The sequence below is a fragment of the Gopherus evgoodei genome, chromosome 4 (assembly GCF_007399415.2).
Source record: "Gopherus evgoodei ecotype Sinaloan lineage chromosome 4, rGopEvg1_v1.p, whole genome shotgun sequence".
In the NCBI taxonomy this organism is placed as follows: Eukaryota; Metazoa; Chordata; order Testudines; family Testudinidae; genus Gopherus; species Gopherus evgoodei.
Window position 1 is genome coordinate 121,142,317 of NC_044325.1, and position 23,751 is coordinate 121,166,067.

The following is a 23,751-nucleotide window of genomic DNA, read 5'->3' on the forward strand; positions in this document are numbered from 1 at the left end:
GGAATGGGTGACAGGAGATGGATCACTTGATGATTATCTGTTCTGTTCATTCCATCAGGGGCACTTGGTATTGGCCACTGTCAGAAGACAGGATACTGGGCTAGATGGACCTTTTGTTCTGGCCCAGTATGGGTTCTTATGTTCTTAATAATGAATGTTGATGGGAAAAGTTAATAAAATGAATACAACCACCCTTTTCTACTGCTGGGGGGGATGGGGTTTTCTCCTTTTGGAAGCCAGTTGGAGTCCTTCTTTCCCCGCACATTTCCTCTCCTCACTTTGGGGTCTTTTTCTCCTCACCTTCTCATGTGTCTTTTCTCTTATTTTATCTGTAAATTTTATAGGTGTTTTCTGCATTACTTTATCTTGGATGGCCTCTTCTCTCCCTAGCCGCTGCTCCCCAAGTTAGTGCTTATCTCCCCAATTTCCCACATATACCCATGGTGTTTTACTCTCCATTTTCACCCCAACCTTAGAGTCCCCTCATCACTGGGGGCTCCTCTTGTCCTGCCTCCAAAATATCTTGGGGGCTCTATTCTCCCTTACAGAACTTTTGGGCTCACCCAGGGATTGAGGGCTTCTCTCCCTTATACAAATTCAGCGGCTCTTTTTCTCTCCCAAGTGTTAGGGGATCTGATCCCTCTTCAGTAGGATGACCATAGTTTCAAGGCAACTGTAGTGATGGAGGGGTCACTGCCATGTCCAATTCTGATGGGTGTGAAGTCTGGGACATGCAGAGAATGTGGCAGCTGGTTGGAGTTGGGGAGGGCTCATGCTTGGGTGTGCAGGGAGCTCCCTGTGAGGCCTTGAAGGAGAACAAAGACAGCCATGCCTGGGGATGGTCCCTGAGGGCACATGGTTACCCAGTCTGCTGCAAGGGTTACCCACTCAAATGACTGGCAGCTTTATCAGGAGCCCAGACTTTGCTGGAGCATTACAGAAACCAGAACTTCTGCTTTTATAAACTCAACAGAGAGTGTGAAACAGGCCCTGCCAACAGGTTCACATGGTCGCCCCCCTCTCAGGGGCTCTTCTCTCCCAAAATCTCAGGGATCCCTCTTGCCGGGAGGCTCTTTTCTTTTTGTCTTTCCTCCTTTAACTCTGGTCTCAGTGGAAGGTGGGTGTGATGCTGCCAGTGCTGGGTGTGATGCTGCCAGTGCTGGGCCTGATGACTGCCTCCCCTCCCCAGGCCTAACAGTCAAAGCTTGGCACTGTTGTGACTATTAGGCCTATAAGCTGTACCCACGTTGTGAGCTCAAATGTAAACAGTATGTGAGAGTCCATAAGATGTTACAATAACCATGAAAAATAGGTCAAGCTGTTAACAATGTTGAATCTTGCCAGAGGTGCAAGAAAACCAGATAGAAAAAATAGATTAATTTAAACCAAAAATGCCGTGTTGTTATAATCCAAGGGCTGTTGAAATTATGCTTGTGAAAAACAGGTATGTGGAACCAGAAACTAGTGTGATGGATATTAGACCTAACTGGTGGACAAAATAAGGGAGATGAACTATGGTGCCTGCTTTTCCCACTTTTGCGTTCCTTAAAAAGAGACTTTGGAAAAAAATATTCCAATCCCTTTAGATAAGCTCCCCCTCTCATCTCCCATCCCACCTTGCATCTCAGCTCATCCCCCAAACTGCCAGCACTGCAACTCACCTCGGCTCATCTAAAGGACTTTGTTCCTGAGAGGAAGGTCGACTGACCTTAAACTTGTTCAAGGAACTTTGTTTTCACCTGTGAGTGCTGAAGGTCATCACATTATCATGACATGCAATTCTCAGCCCAATAGTGGGGTGTCAAACTGCCAACACAGCAGAAGCACATAAGATGCTGCATTGTTTTCCCTTCCCTTGTTGTATTTTCTGCCCCTCTTTCCTTTCCTTCGCTTCTCTCTCTTACTCTTTTGACTTTTCATCAAATCCTGAAGTCAGCTATGCTGTATTCATCCAAACCTGCCTTGTCTAAGAAGAAAAGATCCTTTCAGATAACATCCCTGACCATATCGTAAACCAGGGTCCAAGCAGCAGGTGTCGTGGTCGACTTGCCAGCCAGAAAGCATTCATACATAAATAACTGGCAATACAGTGTTTCAAAAACATCAACAAAACTCATCTTTCACCCATCTTTTCTATCCTGTCTCTCTTCACCTTGTGTCTGTCTGTTAAAAAACAGGGAAAGTAAAGTATACATCAGGATTGATAATAAAATTACTCCTTTCCTTTCCATCCAAGAAAAGTTATTCTGAAAATAAGAGACTGATATTTTGCCTCCAAAAAGAGAAAGACGTAGAAGATTTTGACTACGTTTGGTTTGCATAATCACTCAGTGACATTTTCAATATAAATGACTGTTTTGACTTTTGTTTTTTCTTGTGGTTAATCAATAAACTTTTACTTAGAATGAATGTTTTTGTCCATTTGCCAAATAACTGAGTAAAAACAAGGCCTCTGTTTAAAATAACCCATATCCTACCTATCACCGTTTAATGTTGGGCAGAGAAAGAGTTTATAAACACCTTTAACCCTTTGGCCTTTTGAGATCAATATCCATATATGTGGGCTGGTGGGAGAGACAGAGACAGTAGAACATAAGAATGGCCATACTGGGTCAGACCAATGGTGTCAAGCAGTGCCTCTGAAAAGCAGGCCTAGTGGTTGGGGTGTAGGCTGCAGCTAGGTGTAGGGCTGGGTTTGGGCCCAAGGTGTGATGCTGGAAATGAAATCCAGGGACAGACTGGAATCAAAATTCAGATCAGTCTGTAGACAAACCAGACTAGAACCAGAGCTGGAGTGCAGGGGCAAGCAAGAGGTCAAGGGTGGGTGGTCAGAATCCAGGGACAAGCCAAGTCATATCGAAGCCAGTGGCCATATAGAAGCTGAAGGTCAAAGCCAGGTAGTCAGAGCCTGAGGGTGTAGAGAGGATCGGGAGGCGGAGGCAAGGCTGGAGCAGGTTGGTGACAGGGCTGGAATGAGGCCAGAGTACAGCAAGGACAACACTGGAACAGGGCTCAGGCAAGGCAGGGGCAGGACCAGGCTGGGAGTCTCCAGAATCTGATGCGCTGAGGCAGCAGGAGGGCTCTTGGCCAGGTGGTGCTGTTGCACAGACTGATCTGCAACTCTAGTTGGGTTGTGGAAATACCTGAGCCTAGGTGGTCATCTGAGCCAGGTTATGCTCAGGGATAGGTTGTTGTTGCAAGCCTGAGGCTTGATCAGTGCAGGCACTGTTGGAAGAGCAGCCCTGGTTTGGCTGAGAGTTTGGCTCACAAATGGTCCATCTAGCCCAGCATCCTGTCTTTCAACAGTAGCCAATGCCAGATGCTTCAGAGGGTTGTGTTTTCCAGAGCTAGTGCCAGGGGTGCGGAGGAACAAGATCTCCCCTGCTCTGAGCCTGACCCTCTCTGCCTTGGAAAGAAGCTCCCTTTACAGCCTCCTTGTAGCGATGGGCCTGTTCTGATTGGGCTGTACCATCCTGGAGATGATCTGTGGTTGGTTGAGAGCTCAGTAGGCTGGGCTTAAGGGACCTAGTTCCCATCCTGAATTCTGGTTGGTCAGTAGAAAGGGCTGGAGGGCTGCATAAGGAGGAAGCCTTAAAACAAATCTTATTCCTCATTGGTCAATGGCAGAGTTTTGGGGATTGACATGGCTGGGCCATTCTCAATGCTGATTGGTTATCTCTCAAGGGAAGCAGTGGGGCTTAAGTAGGAAGATCCACACAACACTGGTTACTCATGAGCTAAGGGGTGGGACTTGAAACAGGGCCTGGACTAGACTTTCTGGCCCATTCTCAATGCTGATTGGTCAGGGAGAGGGTTGGTGGACGGGGCTGCCTGTTAGAACAGCTGTTATGAGCCCTGCTCACATCATGATCCCCCTTCTCTGCATTTCTCTCTCCTGCAGCTTGAGTTCTTGTTTTCTCACAGACGCTTGCTGTGGGGATCTTGCCACCGTTCTCAGAACGAACCAGAGCCTGACAGAGCTGGATCTAGGTTATAATAATCTGGGAGATGCCGGTGTGAAGCTGCTGTGTGAGGGACTGAAACAAAACTGCAAATTACAGAGTCTGAAGTAGGTAACATTTGGCTTCCTCTGTGTATTTACAGCTGTCCTCTATGTAAAGAGCTTGACAGGGTGCATGTGATGTTGCACTCCATATGCTTTATGGAAATATGCTTAGGAATATGACATAACTGGAATATGCTTTACACTAAATAGCCCCTGTATGGTGTCATTAGAAAGCTTGTAATCTACTAAGTGTGTTCATCCTATTTGTTTGCCCTATTATTTTTATATCTGGAGTTAGGAGAATAGCGTCCTGTTCCTTCCTGAGGAACAAGACCTGCAGATATATAGCAGTAACTGAGTTTGTTACTTGATTGTGTACGTTTTATGCTCCAATACTTAAACTAGAAGAATTTGCTCAAGCAGCTAATGGCGTATGCAGACTGTTGTCTATAGCCAGTCAAGAATTTACCAGTGGAATGATTCCATGAAGGAAAATGCAACTTCATATTCTGATTTTATATAAATATTTTGATTTTTCCATCAGAAAAATCAAAATGAAATATTTTTTGGTTTTGGTTGGTTCAACCCAAATTGAATTTTTTTGGTTGAACTGACAAAACATTTCATTAAACGGTATGTCCCTGTTAGCACATTTCCTTATGGGAGTTGTACCTCAGGTCCTCATTCTCCTATGACTCAGACTCCCTGGAGGTCTACATCTCCCTAGTGCAATTGGACTCTCCTCTGACCAACATGTGTGATGCATCATGGGAGGATGTAGGTAGCATCATGGGAGGCCTAGTCCATGCAGGAACCCTGGGCACTGTGGAGAATGGGTGCATTAAGTTCCCATACTACAGTTCCAGAGGTTATGCACAACAATAGGAAAAGGCAGTTTAATGCAAAATATTTCATTTGAGTTGAGAAGGCTGAAACAAAAAGTTTCTTCAATAGAGGTTTTTTAAAAATTTCTGTTCCATAAAAACTGGCACCTCATCTTTTTGTCACGCTTTGGGATGAAAACAAATGTTGAAATAAAAATAAAGTAAACCTCAGCAAATGAATGACACACCAAAAATAACACTATAACAGAAAGGTGAACTGTATTGGTCACAGGAAAATAGGATCGGGGCAGGAAGGGTTTAAGATTATCTAATAATTAAGAAACATTATTAACCCATTTCCCTGCATCCTAACGTTCACAAACACCTCTAACCCCAACTCCCACCTGGCACCTTCCCAAGGTGGATGGTTCTGCTGAGGTTGCGTGTCCTGAGATGGAATGTTGCAGCACTGTGGTGGTGGCTGACTAAAACAAAAGTCACCTTTTAATTCATGCCTTGATAGGGCAGGCTCTTCTCCTGACTAAGGGCGGCTCTAGACATTTCGCCGCCCCAAGCACGGCGGCATGGTGCGGGGGGCGCTCTGCCGGTCGCTGGTCCTGTGGCTCCAGTGGACCTTCTGCAGGCACGCCTGCAGGAAGTCCACTGGAGCCGCCTGCTGCCCTCCTGGCGACCAGCAGAGCACCCCCCATGGCATGCCACCCCAAGCACGTGCTTGGCGTGCTGGGGCCTGGAGCCGCCCCTGCTCCTGACTCCATCCAGTTCATTAGAATCCCTTGGGATCTCGGATGGCTCTCGGTAACCTGTTCTGGGTAAGATCTCTCTCTCTCTGTCTGGATTCTGGTCACTACAGTGCTGGAGACGCCATATCCCTGAAGCCACAGTCTAAAAGTAATGCAAACTCCTATTGCAGGGAGCAGGAATTTAGCAGAGGCTCCCTGATCTGCACAGTCTGTTTAACTGCAGTGCAGACATATCTGGTGAGCAGAAAAAGGCTGCTGAAATCTGCCACCTTTAAGAAAAAATGTTTTTTCCTCTGAGATTGTATCTCTGGAACAACTGGTCAAATATCTAAAAGTTTGGAACACGTATAGAATCTCAGGCACTCATGAGGTTCACCAATTTTCAAGGCAATCTGACTAACCCTGAGGATTATAGAAGAGTTGAATTTTAAACAGAAACCTGGTCTAAACCTTAACTATAGCATCACCGAGAGACCAGAAAGACAAAGGATGAGGCAAGGAAATATAATTATTTTTTCAGATGGAAAATCGAGACCCATAAAGATAGAGTGACTTGCCCAAAGTCACCTGGGGGAGTCTGTGGTAGAGGCAGGACTTTAATTACAAGAGCCTCCTTTCTCCTGCAGAGAGCTGTGCTCATTCTCTTGTATTTTTTGTTCTCAGAAATGTGCTTTTTGGATTGGACACGGCCTCTCTTTTCTATGGTTATGGTTTTTAAACAATAACAAACTTAGCAATCAGCATTTCAAACTTAGGGCCAGTGCTACTCATGAATTTTCTGACCACGATACACATGGTTTGTTGAAGTATGTCAGAAAAATTCAAAAAGCTCTGTCTACTGACCAAATCAGATCCAAACAAATATCTGAAACCTATGAAGAGGCAAAACGAAATCCAGGTAGGGTTGCCTGGAGGAGGAGGGTGAAGGGTGGCCATCTCCTAAACATTTTTGAAATGTCAGGTGTCATTCCCAGTATATTTGAAAGTCTTCAGACATTTCAAAGGCAACATTCTATGCAATTAGAATAATAAGAGCCTTCATGGTGTTCATCTGGAGTTCTGCACTAAGAAAACTTTCTAGTGTCTCAAATTACATGTTAATATAGAAGTGCATCAAAACCACAAGATCCTAAATAGATAAAAGTATTTGCCAATAGATGCATACCCAGCTATATTCTAAAACCCAACATCAACTTGAGTTGATGGGGAAGGGCACGAGCAGCTCCAGGATTAACTTTGCATACAGATTTAAAGTTAAATCTAGACTGAAAACCCTTCATTTTACACATCATTTTGTTAGGAAGAAAAATCAGGTTATTCTTGCACCCTGGGAGGCCCGTCACACCTCCCCATTGGGCAGAGTAACAATATTTTAAGGCAAATGAGGTGATGAAGGAGGCCGTGCCAGTGCCAGTTCTGGTGAAAGGGGTGTCTCAACATATGTGCAAGATTTAGCAGCTGTTACGGATAAGGAGGGCTCATGTTTGGGTGTGCAGGGGGCTCACTGTGAGGCCTCCTTGGAGGACAAAGACAGCCATACTTGTGGGTGGTTCTTGAAGTGCACATGGTCATAGCTGGCCTGCTGCCATGGTTACCCGGTCAGCTGGCTGGCAGCTCCATTAGGAGCCCAGGATCTGCAGGGGGTTACAGAAGCCAGCAGAAAATCTGCTTTTATAACCCCTCTAGAGACTCTGAAACTGGCCCTGCCAACAGGATCACACAGTCACCCTCCTTTCAGGGGCTCTTCCCTCCCCAAACCTTGGGGAACCCCCTGCCATGGGGATCTTCTTCTCTTTGTCTCCCCCCACTTTGATTCCTGGTCTCAGAGGAAGGTGGGTTTGATGCTGCCAGTGCTTTGCCTGGCTGCTGTCTCCCCTCCCCAGGTCTGAGGGTCAGAGTTAGGAGCTGGTGGGCCGGGGGGCAGACACAGAGATGTGAGACAGCTGCTCCCCTGCAGGGCAGCCGCAGAGCTAGTGCCGGGGGGATGGAGGGGCAGGATCACCCAGCTCCTCCTGCTCTGAGCCTGGCCCAGCTGTAGGGATGGGCTGCTCGCGCTACTCTGATTGGATAGCACCATCCTGAGACATATTAGCACCAAGTCCAGCCTGATTGGTCAGGACCTGAGTGGGCAGGAATTAAAGGGAAAATTTTTACCCTTTCTGAATTCTTACTGGTGAATGGAAAGAGTGAGGGGGCGGAGCCTAGGAAGGTGTCTTACCACAAAACTTATTCCTCATTGGTCAGTAGCAGAAATTTGTTGTGTCTTGGCCATTCTCCCTGTTGATTGGTGAAGGGTAAAGGGCCTGGGGTGGAGTTTAGACAGGAAGTCCCACCCACTGCTAGTTTCTCACTGGACAAGAGGCGGGAGTTGGGGTAGAGTCTGTAGCAGGATTCTGGCTCATTCTGGATGCTGATTAGTCAAGCAGAGGGGCTAGTGGGTGGGGCCACCTGTCAGAACAGCTGTGATGAGCCCATTCACCCCAGGATCCCCCTTCTCTACCTTTCTCTCTACTGCAGCTTGCGGAAGTCCTGTACATGGGGGTGCGGTGTCACAGCTGCTGGCTGTGGAGATCTCGCGGCTTTTCTCAAAACCAAACAGAACCTGACAAAGTTGTACCTGGATAATCATCTTTCTCTGGGAGATTCTGGAGTGCAGCTGCTGTGTGAGGGGCTGACACACCCAAACTGTAAATTAGAGACTCTGGTGTAAGTAACATTTGGCCTCCTTTAGGCATTTACGGGTGTCCTTGTTGGAAAGTGTTTGACAGGGTGCGTAGCTGGTATCTGCTCTCTGCAGTTACAAGGAGAATCTGAAAATCTAGTGTGTCTCCAACATTTGCAGGAAGGACTCACAATATGTGCCCAGCCTGCCAGGTTTGAAAAGGTAGATGTAAATGTCAAAATACCCGTTGAAGTGTAGCCTGCTAGGAATGAGGTTGTGTGTTTACAGTTACAAACAGGGCTGGTTAGAGCAGATGCCAGTGCTGGTCCCATTCTAAAAAACCCCAAAACTGTCCTGGGAAATCCTTGGCTTTTCCTCCTTCTATTTCAGTGTATTTCTGTGTGTTTCTTCTTCTCTCAAGGCAGAAGGCCCATCCATGCCTGTGAGAAGCTGGGAGACTCTAGGGACTTCAGGCCAGATTTTCAAAAGAGCTCAGCACTCAGCAGCCCCCACTATAACACTTCCACCCATATTTTCAAAACACCTGCACCCTGGAAGCTGAGCTCTCCTGAAAATCTGTCCCAAAAGCACCAATAGAATGAGCAGCAAAATCAACATCCATTTGCAGCAGTTGTTCACCACTGGAGTTAATGCCACTAACTTCTGATGTCCACACCCTCCGTTCTCTCCTAAAAACATCAGATTAGCTGCCTGGAGGGCTGAGGTGCTTCCCACAGCCCTGCAGAGAATCTTATAGTGGTGATGATTCCTCTCTCTTGTGGAAGTTGCCCCTTCTCTCCCCCATGTGGTGTAGGACAGTGAGGGATAAGTGACTCACTGTTGGTGGGATGGAGAGGGAAGACACACTTCTGTGTTGCTCTGACAGATCTGCTGTGAGATCTACTATCCCATGAAACAGTCTCCACGTGGAACTGATGGAAGCCTCATAACTTGGAACATCTTAAATCTCCACTAGACAGCTCACTGGAACACATGTTGTAGAGAGGAATCCTGCTTTGGCAAGGGAGGTACTAGGTTAACTAATAGGGGTGGCATGTGAGCCTGGTTCAGTGCCTCTTCCTACCCGTCTCCTTTACGTTTTGGCTGTAATGCGCTGCAGAGAAGGTGGTCTCTGGAGAAAGTGGTAGTGATAGCTCACTCCCTACCATCACCCACCAACCCTGGATTGACAGCAGCCACAAAAAGACATATGAGATCTACAAATCACCGACCAGGCAAGTTGCTGGTTATTAGGAGCAGGTGATGTACTGCCCAAACGTTAATTTTAGATTGGATTTGGCAGAGAAAGGTGTGTGTGGAGTGGTGAGGGAACTTGATGTACTTTCAGAAAGGTCTGTATCCCATAGCAAGAGGGCTTGTCTACATTACCCACTGGATCGACGGGAGATGAGTCTACCAGCTGGCTTTGGTGGCTGGTTTGGATTGAGATTCCTGCAGAAGGAGCGCACACACACCCTGTGCAAAGATAGGACAGTACCTGGCACATGTGGAGACTCGCCCTGTTGCCCCGATGTTGAGAGGTGTGATGGTGTAGATGTGATTGAAGGAGTTGAGGATCTTCACGGTTGGTGATTCTGCCTGTACCCACAGAAACACATAGAAACCTGTGCTCGATCCCAAAGGTGACTAGGGAGTCCTGGAAGTTGCAGGCCCACTGGTTGGCTGCAGAGCACTGCCCTTTGCTCCCTTTATCCTCCCCCAGTAAGGCCATCACACTCTGGAGGACAAGATCAAAATCTCCCCACTGCTGGAGAGTGAGCTGCACCTTCCTCCTGGAGCCTTGTGAGTCTTCCAGGAACAATTACAGTTTGTGCCACAGCACAGTGGGAGCTGAGAAGCCTGCAGAATCGCCAGGCCCACAGACACCCCTTTGCCCTCCAGAAGGGATGGCAGGAGGAGCGGGAGCTGCAGCTGGTAGCAGAGCCACGGCCTTTTTTTCTGTCCTGGCCTTTCTTCCTGACTGAGGGGCTCCCTTGATGGTGGTGGGTTTGGCAGCAAAGTCCCTGCCTCTGCTGCTGTCCCAGGGGGGATGATGATGGTACCAGCAGAGGTGTCAGTGGTAGCCATGGGAGCAGATAGAGGAGAAAGCTGAGGGGGATGTCAGCCATGTCCAGGAGTCCCCCTCCTTCAGTCTTCCCAGCTTCCCCCCATGGACCAAATCGCTAAAGCAGAAGTCTCACCTGAGGCTGGGTCAGGGTCTGCCATTGAGGACGGGTGACAGGAACAGCCACTGGAGGGGAATATAGAAGAAAGGAGATGGGGGAATCTAACATCTTCTCCCCACTAGACTGCCGTGCTGTGAGGAGGGAGCAAAGGTCAACTGAGGAATTAGTCAGATAAATGGTTTGGGTGTGTATGTGTGGAATCTCCTTCTACAGCTGACTGGGAGTGAAGGAGAGCATATAAGTGTGTGGGGTGTGTGCAGGTGAGTAGGAAGGGCAGGGGAAACAGGCAACACACCATAGGGGAAAGTGGATCACAAGGGGGACCACGTGAGATGGGGGCAGCAAGGGGGACATTATGTGGGGTGGGGGTCAAAAGGACTGCTGGGCAGGCAGAGGGAAGAGGAGGAGGTCCACCAATCCACTAATGCAAATTGAGGGGAGAAAGGAGAGGGAAGGCTGATGGGGAGCACATGCACCCCAATGCACTTGCAAAGAAGAAAGGCAATGATTCTGCAGCATCTCCAGGTGGAGGCAGCCGGAAGGTGGTTGCACAGCAGGAGTGGTTAGGGAACAGGGAGAACTCCACACCACTTTTCCCCACCCCACCCCCAGCATCAGCAGCGACCAGAGTTCCCTGCCCAGACTATATCAAAATGTACACACAGAAAGGAGCTAAATTAAGGTTGCCCAGGCAGCCTAAAGCTTGGCGGTCCCTAACTTTTGGGTGCTTGATCTTGCAGCCGTAATATTCTCTTAACATAGTAGGGTTTATATAATTAATTATATCATAAGGGTCTACAACTTTCAGTAGGGGTCTTTTATTATCATTTCAATCAAAATAAATAGATAACAGGAATCCTAGCCACTGTCCTGAATTAAGAATTCCTTTGGAGATACCCATGGGTGTCAGTGAGGGGAAATGCAGAGAATGGGGCATACGCAAGTCATTTTACTCTGTATATCTCTGTCTCTTGCAGGCTTCACTATTGTGGTCTCACAGCTGCATGTTGTGAGGCTCTCTCCTCTGTTCTCAGCACCAGCCAGACCCTGACATTCCTAGGTCTAGGGGCAAACAGTCTGGAGGATTCAGGAGTGCAGCGGCTGTGTGAGGGGCTGAAACATCCAAACTGCAAACTACACACACTAGGGTAAGTAACTGCTGGCTCCCTTTAGCCAGTTCCTGGAAACACTGTGATGTTGTGAGTTAAACTCAGTGTACCCGGATCACAATGTCCTACAGTACATGGAACCCAGCCACGGACCAGCTCCACTCTGCTCCCCAGGCAAAGAACAGAGACCCACTGATGTGTTCACTGCCTGTATTTTACTAGTTAAACAGTTGAAGAATGTACTGGGCTCAGGCCTCAGCCCCTGTTGAGCAGGTAAGCAGCTGGACAACGGCCCTAAAGGGGTAGCCAAGGATCCCCCTGACTCAGGATAATCCTCAGGTGGTAGAAAGCTGGTATAGCAAACTCTGCACTACCCATTGCTTGCATCCCCCTGCTCCCATGTACAGGGTGTGGAGGAGCATGGAGGTGTATGTCCAGGGCAGAGTGCATGGTGCTCCACCTCTCCTAGGCCGGCCCAGCATCTGGGGTAACTTAGGGCAGCCCTGAGGTTCCTCTCTGTTAGACGAGAAGCCATTTTGTCCCCCACCTGGCCCAGGATCAGGGAGTGCAGATGTGGCTTATAACTGGTTTCTTCAGTCTCCTCCTCAGCGCTGAGTGTGAACTTGGTGCAGTTGAGGACAGTGTCCAGTGGTTTTTAGCAAATTCCAGATGCAGCATATTTTGAAGTTAAAAACACTATTATTTTAATACAATAAAAACTACAATCTAGTATTGCCAACATCAAGAGAGCAAAAATCATGAGTTAGACCCCTGAAACTCATAGGGATTGCCAAAAAAAACCCTAATTGTGGTGGGGTTTTTTTGGTTTTAGTGTCTTTTGACTTTTTAACTCCCTTTTACTTCTTTGTCAAATGTAGTCAGATATTTGGCTGCATGTCTGTTCTCTGTGTGCTGTCTCAGCTCTGTGCAGATAGTTGGCACAGCAGACCTCAATCGAACCACCCAGTGAGACCACAAGACCCATTTCAGTATCAAAGTCACCTGGTGTCATGGTATAATTCCCCACGCTGAACCTTAGCGTCCAAAAGATGGGGTACCAGCGTGAATTCCTCTAAGCTCAATTACCAGCTTAGTACTTGTAGCGCTGCCACCAACCAGGAATTCCAGTGCCTGGTACACTCTGGTCCCCACAAAACCTTGCCCAGGGACCCCCAAGACCCAGACCCTCTGGATCTTAACACAAGGAAAGTAAACCCTTTCCCTCACCGTTGCCTCTCCCAGGCTTCCCCTCCCTGGGTTACCCTGGAAGATCACTGTGATTCAAACTCCTTGAATCTTAAAACAGAGAGGAAAATTCACCTTCCCACCTCCTTCTCTTTCCCCCTCCCAGACTCTCCCTGAGAGAGAGAGGTTATTTTCTCTCTGTGTTAGGATTACTTTCTCTCCCCCTTCCCTCCTTTCTCCCCACCAATTCCCTGGTGGATCCAGACCCAGTCCCCTGGGGTCTCACCAGAATAAAAAAACAATCAGGTTCTTAAACAAGAAAAACTTTTAATTAAAGAGGGAAAAACAGTAAAAATTATCTTTGTAAATTTAAGATGAAATATGTTACAGGGTCTTTCAGCTATAGACACTGGGAATACCCTCCCAGCCTAAGTATACAAGTTCAAATTAAAATCCTTTCAGCAAAATACACCTTTGAACTCCTTCCAGCCAAATACACATTTGCAAATAAAGAAAACAAACATAAGCCTAACTCGCCTTATCTACCTAGTACTTACTATTCTGGACATATAAGAGACTGTATCAGAGAGATGGAGAGAAACCTGGTTGCACATCTGGTCACTCTCAGAACCCAGGGTGAACAACAACCAAACACTAACAGCACACACAAAAACTTCCCTCCCTCAAGATTTGAAAGTATCCTGTCCCCTGATTGGTCCTCTGGTCAGGTGACAGCCAGGCTCACTGATCTTGTTAACCCTTTACAGGCAAAAGAGATATGAAGTACTTCTGTTCTATTAACTCTTACTTATCTGTTTATGACACCTAGTCAGGTTTATTGCCAATGAACCATCGTCCTAGCTTCCCAGATCAATATCTACAGTTACACTAGCACGTGTATGCCTGTGATAATCGATGCAACTCAGTGAATGGCAGGACTTTTCATTTTCTTCTTGACGGGTGAAAGACATTCCCTCTGAGACTTCATTTTATACACCGATACAAACAAGTTATGTATTGCCCCTCTGACATGGCTAGGTGCCACCCATCACCTTATACATGTTGGTTCGATCCAGAGATCTCTATTCAGCATGCTGTCATCTGATCCTATCTTTAAAATGGGTCAACGTGTTCGTGTTATCTGTGGGGAATGTGTCAGTACTGAGGTGTTCTGGTACCACCCTTCTGGAATGTGTTTGTGGGTGTCTTTGGCGCCTAACACTTCTTAAGAATGTATTTCTGCAATATCAGCCCTGTTCTTGCCAGATTCTGTGAGCAGGGCCTGCCTCCAGTTCAGAGCCTGACTTTGCTTTATATTAGCAAAGCTTTGACCACTACTTTAGCCCAGGCCTCTGATACAAGGGCTTATGTCTCAACCTCTCTTACTACTACACCAGCGTGAGTAAAATAATAGATTGAAAAATCAATATTCAGTGTACACAAAATGCATCTCTCTCCCTGGTTGCTCAGATGGAGCCTGCATTTAATTTCTTCTCACCCATAATGTAGAGGAGCTTCTATCCCTTTCCTATCACTGTCTTGACTTTCTACCCTCCATATTTATTTCCTGATTCACACTTGCACAAAGAATGTATATTACTATTTAGGGTTGGTGAGTTACAGCTATTCATATTAAAGAACTTGAAACGTATTCAAATAAGGTTATAAGCAACAAAGTCACAGTAAACATACTATGGGATTGGTCTAGCCTTTTCTAAGAAGCAGCACTTTCCTGATCCCCCAACCACCACATCTCTGTCAAAGCCCCTGAAATACTACTCCTCTTCCTCCAGATGCCTCCTGCAATCCGCTCCTTGCTGTCCTCCACATTGCCTTGCAGCCCATTTTCCTGCGCCCCTAAATCTACCTCCTTCTCCCCTTCATTGCCCTGATCCCCCTCACTCCATCTACTTTTAGCCCTGTCCTTGGAGCTCCTCACAATCCTTATATCCTGTCTAGCCCCCAAACCAGAATGGCAGCCATTTTGCCTGTGGTCATGACTTCCATCTCATTGAAAACAGCGGGAGGTGGCAGCCAACTTTATCAAGGGCAGCCTCACTTCCACGAGCAGATGGACTGTAGGGAAATGGCAGCCATTGTTATAAATATAGAGGGAAGGGTAGCAACCTTTGATTGTAGTAGCATAAAATCCCTCCTTGGCAGCTCTACTAGATTGGTTTACCTGTAAGGGGTTAGGCAGTTCAAATAACCTAGTTGGCACGTGACCAGAAAGACCAATGAGGAAAGAAGATAAACTTTCAAATCTGCGGGGGGAGGGGGAAGGTGGGAGGATTTGTTGTTCTTCTCTCTTGTTGCTCCCTCTCCAGATGGAGGGAGAAGCCAAGCAGGTACAACATCATCTGCAAATATAAGTAGGGTAAGGAAATGCATTAGGGTATCTTTTTTGTTTTAGCTTGTGAATTTTGTTTTTGTAACTGTGAAGCTGCGCCAGAGGAAAATCCTCTGTGTTCTACGGGTATGGCTACACTTGAAACTTCAAAGCGCTGCCACGGCAGCGCTTTGAAGTGTGAGTGTAGTTGCAGCGCCAGCGCTGGGAGAGAGCTCTCCCAGTGCTGCACGTACTCCACATCCTCATGGGGTTTAGCTTGCAGCGCTGTGGCACTTTTTATACTGATGCTTTACAGCGCTGTATCTTGCAGCGCTCAAGAGGGTGTTTTTTTTCATACCCCTGAGCGAGAAAGTTCCAGCACTGTAAAGCACCAGTGTAGCCATTGCCGACATCTTTTTATTACCCTGTAAAGTTACCTTGCATCCTGATTTTGCTGGTGTGATTCTTTTATTTTTTTCTTTATAAAGTTATTCTTTTAAGAATCTGATTGATTTCAGTGTCCTGAAGACAAAGGGTCAGGTCTGTGCTCACATTGCTAAAGAAATTGGTAGGTTTATTATTCTGAAGCCTCCCCAGGAAAGGGGGTGAAGGGACTTGGGGGGATATTTTGGGGGGATAGGGATTCCAAGTGACCCTTCGCTGAATTTTTGTGTAAATCACTTGGTGGTGGCAGCCATATCGACCGCGAACAAGGAAAGGAATTTGTGCCTTGGGGAAGTTTTAACCTAAGCTGGTAGAAAGAAGCTTAGGGGGTCTTTCATGCAGGTCCTCACATCTGTACCCCAGAGTTCAGAGTGTGTGGGGGGAATCCTGACATGGTGGCAGAGTTGGAATCAATTTAAACCAAAAGCACTCAGGAGTTTAAAAGAACACATTTTCCTTTTGGCTACTTAAAAACCAGAGAGGTTTCTTTTCTCTTTTTTTAAGGAACACTTTTTTTTTTTCATCCTCATTTGCAGTAAGAGGAGATGGTGGCCATTTTTAATAAAGGAAAAATTGCTAGTTTTTGCCTTTCATCATGTTTTCAGGGACAGGGTTGGGGAAATGTCAGTATTACAAACTCTAGTGATTTTAGCACAATGCTTCCATGTGGTCCAGCCACTAGAGAGGAACAGAGCCACACTGGGTATGGTGGGTTACACTAGCACATCTCTTTCCTTAGAACAGGACTGTCAAGCTGTATGGGGGGACTTAGGAGCGTGGGCACCTCCCAAGAGACTAGTTACTCACCGAGTTTGATTTGCATCCTAGATCTCACGCCAAAGAAGCTGGCAGCCAATCCTATAGTAAGCTGTTTAGAGATTTATTAGTAAGGGTATGTCTACACAGCAGTGTAAGTCCAAACTTGAGCCTGGGCTCAAGCCTAACACCCCCTGTGTTGCGTTAATTTAGGCTTGAACCTAGGGACACAGGACCCTGAAAGTCTGGAGGGTCTGAGCCTGTGTTAAGCTGGGACCTAGGGTCTGAGTTCTATTGCTTTCCTGTGCGCATGTGGCCCTGGCTTGACTCTTTCCCAGAAGTTCTCCAGAGTTTCCTGGGCTTCATATGCAGAGGTGCCCAGGCAGTGTGCACTGTGAGGGTGTGGGGTGGGAATCAGCCCCAAAACTTCCTCACAGCCTCCCAGGGATCCCTTATCCCTTCCTCACAGGGTGTTTTGGGGGCACAGAAAAGGGATCCCTGGGGTTTGCTGAAGTACACTGCACCCCAAGCCCTGGGGATAAAACTTCACTGGCAGCAGCCAGTTTGGGGTGGGTGGGCGTTTTCCCTCTGAAAAACTTGTTTTTCTCAAACATAAAACCAAACTAACAAAAATAACAAACAAACAAAAACAGCTTAATTGAATATCCTGTTTTAAAAATGAAGAATGGCAAAGTTTTATTAGAATAGTTTGACAGCCCTGGAGACTGACATCCTAATTATCCCTAGAACTGGAGCACATGGGCATTTTCCTGCCAGTGTGACAGCCTAGAGATGCAGAGCCCAATTCTCACATTAGATGGTTGTTCAATATAAAGCCTTCACAAACTGCAGTCATTGTACTGAGACAGCTGCCAAAGGAGCTAGTTATGCAGTTGATGTGCTCGTGTGTCCTTATGGGCACCTGAATCCTATCAACAGCACTGTCACAGTTCGGAAATAGGGAGGGCAATAGAGTTTTCCCACAGTGCAACACATTAAAAGGGCTAGAGTGTCGACAGTCGAGGCGGGGAAGATGTGCTTAGTACTCTGGGATAGGGTTACTTCGTCTTGAGTCTGTGCACTGCAGAGTGGACTACAGAGCCCTAGATTTGAGCACTGGTCAGAAAATTCTTTATTTAGGATTAAAATGCAGTGTGGATTCTCAATTCAGGGTTCTCTGACACAGGTCTGCTAACTCAAGTCCCACTAGCCCTAGACTTACATTGCTGTGTAGACATACCCCAAGAAAAATAAATGCATTATTCAAGGGTAAAGCAAGTAAAAATATATGTACAAGTGAGTTATGGTCTATATTTTCAAAAGATGGGAGATATGGAGGTCATCTAATCACAGAACAGGGAACCAAATTGATCACATTACAATTAAACACAAACAGAGATGAATATATTCATAAATGATCTGGAGAAAGGGGTAGACAGTGAGGTGGAAAAAGATCATACAAAACTGCTCAAGATAAATAAGTCCAAAGCAGACGCAAAGAGCTTCAAAAGGATCTCACAAAACTCGGTGACTGGGCAACAAAATGGCAGGGGAAATTCAGTGTCTATAAATGGAAAGTAATGCATATTGGAAAACAAATCCTAACTAAACATATAAAATGATGGGGGTCTCACTCAAGAGAGAGATCTTGGCGTCATTGTGGAAAGTTCTCTGAAAAACATCCACCCAATGTGAAGCAGAAATCAAAAAAAGCAAACAGAATTTTGGGAATTATTAAGAAAGGGATAGATAATAAGACAGAAATTCCATACTCTAATAATAAGTATATAGGTAGGGATATATTACCGATCACCTGACCAGGATGGTGATAGTGACTGTGAAATGCCCAGGGAGATTAGAGAGGCTATTCAAATAAAAATCTCAATAATAATAATGCGGATTTCACTTATCCCCATACTGACTGAGTACGTCACCTCAGGACAGGAGGCAGAAATAAAGGTTCTTGACACCTTAAATGACTGCTTCTTGGAGCAGCTGGTCCTGGAACCCACTGGAAGAGAGGCAGTTCTTGATTTCGTCCTAAGTGGAGCACAGGATCTGGTCCAGGAGGTGAATATAGGTGGACCGCTTGGTAATAGTGACCATAATATAATTAAATGTAATAACCCTGTGGCAGGAAAACCACCACAGTGGCCCAAGACTGTAGCATTTAATTTCAGAAAGGGGAACTACACAAAAATGAGGAGGTTAGTTAAACAGAAATTAAAGGTACAGTGCCAAAAGTGAAATCTCTGCAAGCTGCATAGAAACTTTTTAAGGGCACCATAATATAGGCTCAACTTAAACTTATACCCCAAATTAAAAAAAAACATTGTAAGAGAACTGAAGAAGAGCCACCTTGGCTAAACAACAAGGTAAAAGAAGCAGTAAGAGGCAAAAAGGCATCCTTTAAAAAGTGGAAGTTAAAAAGCGGTAGTGAGGAAAATAGAAAGGAGCATAAACTCTGGCAAATTAAGTGTAAAAATACAATTAGGAAAGCCAAAAAAGAATTTAAGAAACAGTTAGCCAAAGACTCAGAAAGTAATAGCAATTTTTTTTAAGTACATCAGAAGCAGGAAGCCTGCTAAACAACCAGTGAGGCCACTGGATGATCAAGGTGCTAAAGGAGCACTCAAGAACGATAAGGCCATTGCGGAGAAACTAAATGAATTCTTTGCATCGGTCTTCACAGCTGAGGATGTGAGGGAGATTCCCAAACCTGAGCCATTCTTTTTAGGTGACAGATCTGAGGAACTGTCCCACACTGAGGTATCATTAGAGGAGGTTTTGGAACAAATTGATAAATTAAACAGCAATAAGTCACCAGTACCAGATGATATTCACCCAAGAGTTCTGAAGGAACTCAAATGTGAAATTGCAGAACTACTAACTGTAGTCTGTAGCCTATCATTTAAATCAGTTTCTGTACCAGATGACTGGAGGATAGCTAATGTGACACCAATTTTTAAAAAGGGCTCCAGAGGTGATCCCAGCAATTACAGGCTTGTAAGCCTGACTGCAGTACCAGGCAAACTGGTTGAAACTATAATAAAGAATAATATTGTCATATAGCTGAACATAATTTGTTGAGGAAGAGTCAACATGCTTTTAGTAAAGGGAAATCATGCCTCACCAATCTACTAGAATTCTTTGAGGGGGGTCAACAAGCATGTGGACAAAGGGGATCCAGTGGATATAGTGTACTTAGATTTTCAGAAAGCCTTTGACAGGGTCCCTCACCAAAAGCTCATACTCAGAATAAGCTGCCACAGAATAAGAGGGAAAGTGCTCTCATGGATTTATAACAGGTTAAAAGATAAGAAACAGAGGGTGTGTATAAATAGTCAGTTTTCAGAATGGAGAAAGGTAAAGAGTGGTGTCCCCTATGGGTCTGTTCTGGGACCAGTCCTATTCAACATATTCATAAATGATCTGGAAAAAGGGGTAAACAGTGAGGTGGCAAAATTTGCAAATGATACAAAATTACTAAAGATAGTTAAGACCCATGCAGACTCCGAAGAGCTACAAAAGGATCTCTCAAAACTAGGTGACTGGGCAACAAAATGGCTGATGAAATGTAATGTTGATAAATGCAAAGTAATGCACATTGGAAGGCATAATCCCGACTATACATATAAAATGATGGGGTCTAAATTAGCTGTTGCCAAGAGATTTTTGAGTCATTGTGGATAGTTCTCTGAAAACATCTGCTCAACATGCAGCGATAGTCAAAAAAGCAAACAGAATGCTGGGAATAATTAAGAAAGGGATATATAGTAGGACAGAAAGTATCATGATACCGATATATAAATCCATACTATGCCCACATCTTGAATACTGTGTGCAGATGTGGTCGCTCCATCTCAAAAAAGATATATTGGATGGAAAAGGTTCAGAAAAGGGCAACAAAATTGATTAGTGGTATGGAACGGCTTCCATATGAGGAGAGATTGGAGGAGAGATTTTTCAGCTTGGAAAAGAGACGGATAAGGGGAGATATGATTGAGGTCTATAAAATCATGAGTGGTATAGAGAAGGTAAGGAAGGAAGTGTTATTTACTCCTCATGATACAAGAACAAGGGGCCACCAAATGAAATTAATAGGTAGCAGGTTTAAAACAAACACAAGAAAGTATTTTTTCACACAACGCACTGTCAATCTCTGGAACTCCTTCCCAGAGGGTGTTGTGGAGGCCGGTACTATAACGGGGTGCAAAAGGGAGCTAGATAGAGTCATGGAAGATAGGTCCATCAATGGCTATTAGCCAGGATGGGCAGGAATGGTGTTCCTAGCCTCTGTTTGCCAGAAGCTGGGAATAAGCAATGGGATGGATCACTTGATGATCATCTGTTCTGTTCATTCCCTCTGGCACACCTGGCCATCAGAAGACAGGATACTGAGCTAGATGGATCTTTGGTCTGACCCAGTATGGCCGTTTTTATGTTCCTTTGTTCTTAACTTTAGAAGATGTACATAGCAGGATCAAGGCACGTGTGGGTGTGAACCATTTAGGCTAGTGGTAACTAAAATAAGAATAAAAATAAGAACAAATAAAAGATTCTGCCCTGCTAGAATCCAAACAGTCAAGAAATAAAGTATTTTTCCATGAGTCCGTGTTTATAACTTCTCCTCACAGAAACCAAGCTTACTGGATGTAGGTTCCTTTCTTCATGGTGGGAAAAGAGGAATGCACTTAGAGACTTTGAACTCACACACAATGACCACTTGCTTTGAATGCGCAGGATTTAACACTTTCTGCTAGAGTTCTTCATTTGCATTACAGAAGACGTCTTTCTTGTTTGATGAGTTACTTCCTTACAGGGGTATATACAGTGCAGATATTTGCTATAACAGGGTACTGATAAGTAAAAACAAAGCATGCAACATCCTGCAGGTTTTTTGTGAAGTTTAAACACTAAACACATTTAACATCTACTTTGAACAGTACTAAAGTACCAATCAACTGATCTGGCTTCCAGCCATGAGTTTGTCAGTTCTTAGCTGACACCTATGGCCTTGGCCAGAGCTGGCACTTGTTTACCAGTGTCACGAGCACCATGCTCTGAACTGAGCACTGGCCCTTGCTCTCTCAAACTCACTGCAGACAGAAAAACTGCATTCTTCTGAACTGGCTGTAATAGTAAATACAAGAGTAAGTGAAATGTTCCTGTCTTCCTGTAGCTGGGGCATATTTTTGAGCTCTCACCTGCATTTCAGCAGTGTCAGGCCCAGTGTGCAGCACCACAACAGCTGCTAAAACTCACCCCCTTCAAGAGCTGAGTTACTGAGGGGAGGGGAGCGTGAGATGCCCGTGCAGCAGAGAGCTGAGATAATTCTGCTTACATGGAGAGATACTGTGAGCTGGATTTTGCAGCTCCTGCTCCCTGTGAGTGCTGAGTAGCTGCACAATCTAGCCCTTTATGTGCAGAAAGGACATTGCTGTCCCTGCCCAGAGCTCACAGGGTGAGTGGGGTGTGGTGGTGCAGGCCAGGCTACAGACTGCACCAATGCTTCTCCTCCCCTTCTCCAAGGGAAAGGCACCAGCTGACAGTGAGATCAGCAGGCAAGGGAATGACATTGGTACAGATCCTGTAGGCTCTGGCAGACAGCTGGGAAAGACCCCAGTGGTGGGCAACACACTGACAGGGACTGTGGGCTCAGGCATCATGTCTGCAGAGAGAACTTAACATCCTTTTCTTTCCTTATTTTCCCCTCAGAGTGGACTTTCACTGTCTAACTCCAGTAATGCAGGCAGAGCTGTATGCCGTGAAAAAGATAAAACCTGATTTGATCATAAAGATGCAGCCGAAGGACTGAGTGGGAGCCTGCGCACCAACACAGCTCTGGCCTGGCTGCCCTGCCACTAGCTGGATCAGCAGCCAGGGAAAGATGAAGACCTGGCTCACTTACTATAGATCCCACCATCCCCAGGGACTCCAGCATCATATTTCAGCATCAGTGGCAGGGAGCTAAGTAGAGGTTGTCAGGCCCAACCCTCCTGTCTGAGGCAAGAAACTCAGAAGTAGAAGCTGGATTTGCTCCATGCTTGGTCTGACCTTAGATGGGGGAGTTGATTTGCAGGATGGAGCAGGAGGAAGGAAGGGGGACAGTGAAGGGGGGTGACCCAAGAACCATCCTTGGAGCCAGTGGATTCTATTCCAATAGCTCAGTCATTATTTGTTGTATGTTTCTTCTCCTACTCATCCCCCTCCCACAATTTCACACAATTCCCTGGCCATTAAGTCAACATTCTTTGTCCATCTACAGCATTTGTTTATGCCAGATGGATGTTTCTATGTCAGTTTTGCTGGAGTCCAATAAAGATCATGAATCAAGACTAATGCTGCACTTCAGAGTTTGTATTTCTTTCTATAATTTGTGCTGTTCTTGTGCACAAGAATTCTCCAAGGCAGGGGTAGTCCTCTGGGATGCTTTTCAGACCACTTTCTCAGGGTCAAGAAGCTTGCACAGGCAAAATGACAGTTTGGGCAGCTAAAAGAGGGTTTGTTTACCCTTCTCTGGGTGCTCATGGCTTTATCAGAAAGGTGCTGTAGGTCACCACAAAGGCTCGTGAATGCCCATTTGGGAGTGGGAAACAAAAAAGCAAGATAGGGAGATGATTAAGGCCTAGCCAGTCACCCAGTTGCATGTGCCCAAAGAAATGCTGCTGGTCTAGTTATACCTGGTGAACGACTAATATATCAGCACAAGTGATGACATTCACCTTATAGCCACTCACTTCCTCTCACAGCTGCAACGCAGCCACAAGCCCTATTACGCATTGATTAAAATACCCCAAACACACAGACTATGCAGGGCTGGTCTACAACATTTTGGCATCTAAGGCGGGGAGCTCAAACGATGCCCCCTCGCTTGGGCCAAAACTTTGAAAGGTCTCAAGTCTGTCTTCTTCCTATTCTGCTCCTCTCATGGTACTGCTCTGCTACCTACTCCAATAGAGGAGAACTAACAACTTAAAATGTCTTCTTCAAAAATTTTAAGTAACACTTAACTTTCAAATGTCTGAACAGCAAATGTGACTTTTCTTGTCCACATAGTAAACATTAGAATTTTTATCTGTTTGAATAATCAAAGTCATGCTCTCTGTGCCTTCTTGGTTGCAAAGATTTGAACCAAGGTCCACAGTCTGGGCGAACTCATGCTCTATTGAGATGGTTGAAAGGCCAACCAGCCTCTCCTGTGTCATCGTGGAGCATAGATGTGTTTTTGTTAGCTTCAGCTTGGAGAAGCTTCATTCTCCACTGGCAACTGTTACAGGAAGTGTTAGAAGTATGCGCAGAGCAACAAAAGTATTTGGAAAGAGGGTGATCATCTTATTTGTGCACATATATTCCAGAACAGCCTTTAGAGTTGATCCTGCTGAAATATATCTTGAAAGGGCTTTCAGTTCATAACCTAAATCACTCACATCAATATCGCACATGTCATCATGTGTCAACATTGTCTCTAGTGCCCTGCATTGCTGGT

The 23,751-nt window shown here is 45.6% G+C and overlaps 1 protein-coding gene across 3 annotated transcripts in view; it reads left to right on the forward strand.

Annotated features, from left to right (window-relative positions):
• Positions 1 to 22,594, forward strand: part of LOC115650589 (NACHT, LRR and PYD domains-containing protein 3-like) — a 78,944-nt gene extending 56,350 nt beyond the window's left edge. For 2 of the 3 annotated variants that reach the window (XM_030560769.1, XM_030560770.1), the window contains 4 exons: positions 3,902 to 4,069; positions 8,109 to 8,297; positions 11,417 to 11,587; positions 21,981 to 22,594. In XM_030560769.1, the coding sequence (XP_030416629.1) occupies positions 3,902 to 4,069; positions 8,109 to 8,297; positions 11,417 to 11,587; positions 21,981 to 22,080 (628 nt within the window). In that variant the 3' untranslated portion in view covers positions 22,081 to 22,594. The remainder of the gene's footprint in view (positions 1 to 3,901; positions 4,070 to 8,108; positions 8,298 to 11,416; positions 11,588 to 21,980) is intronic. The other variant, XM_030560771.1, reaches the window with a different exon arrangement.
• The last annotated feature ends 1,157 nt before the right edge of the window (positions 22,595 to 23,751 follow it).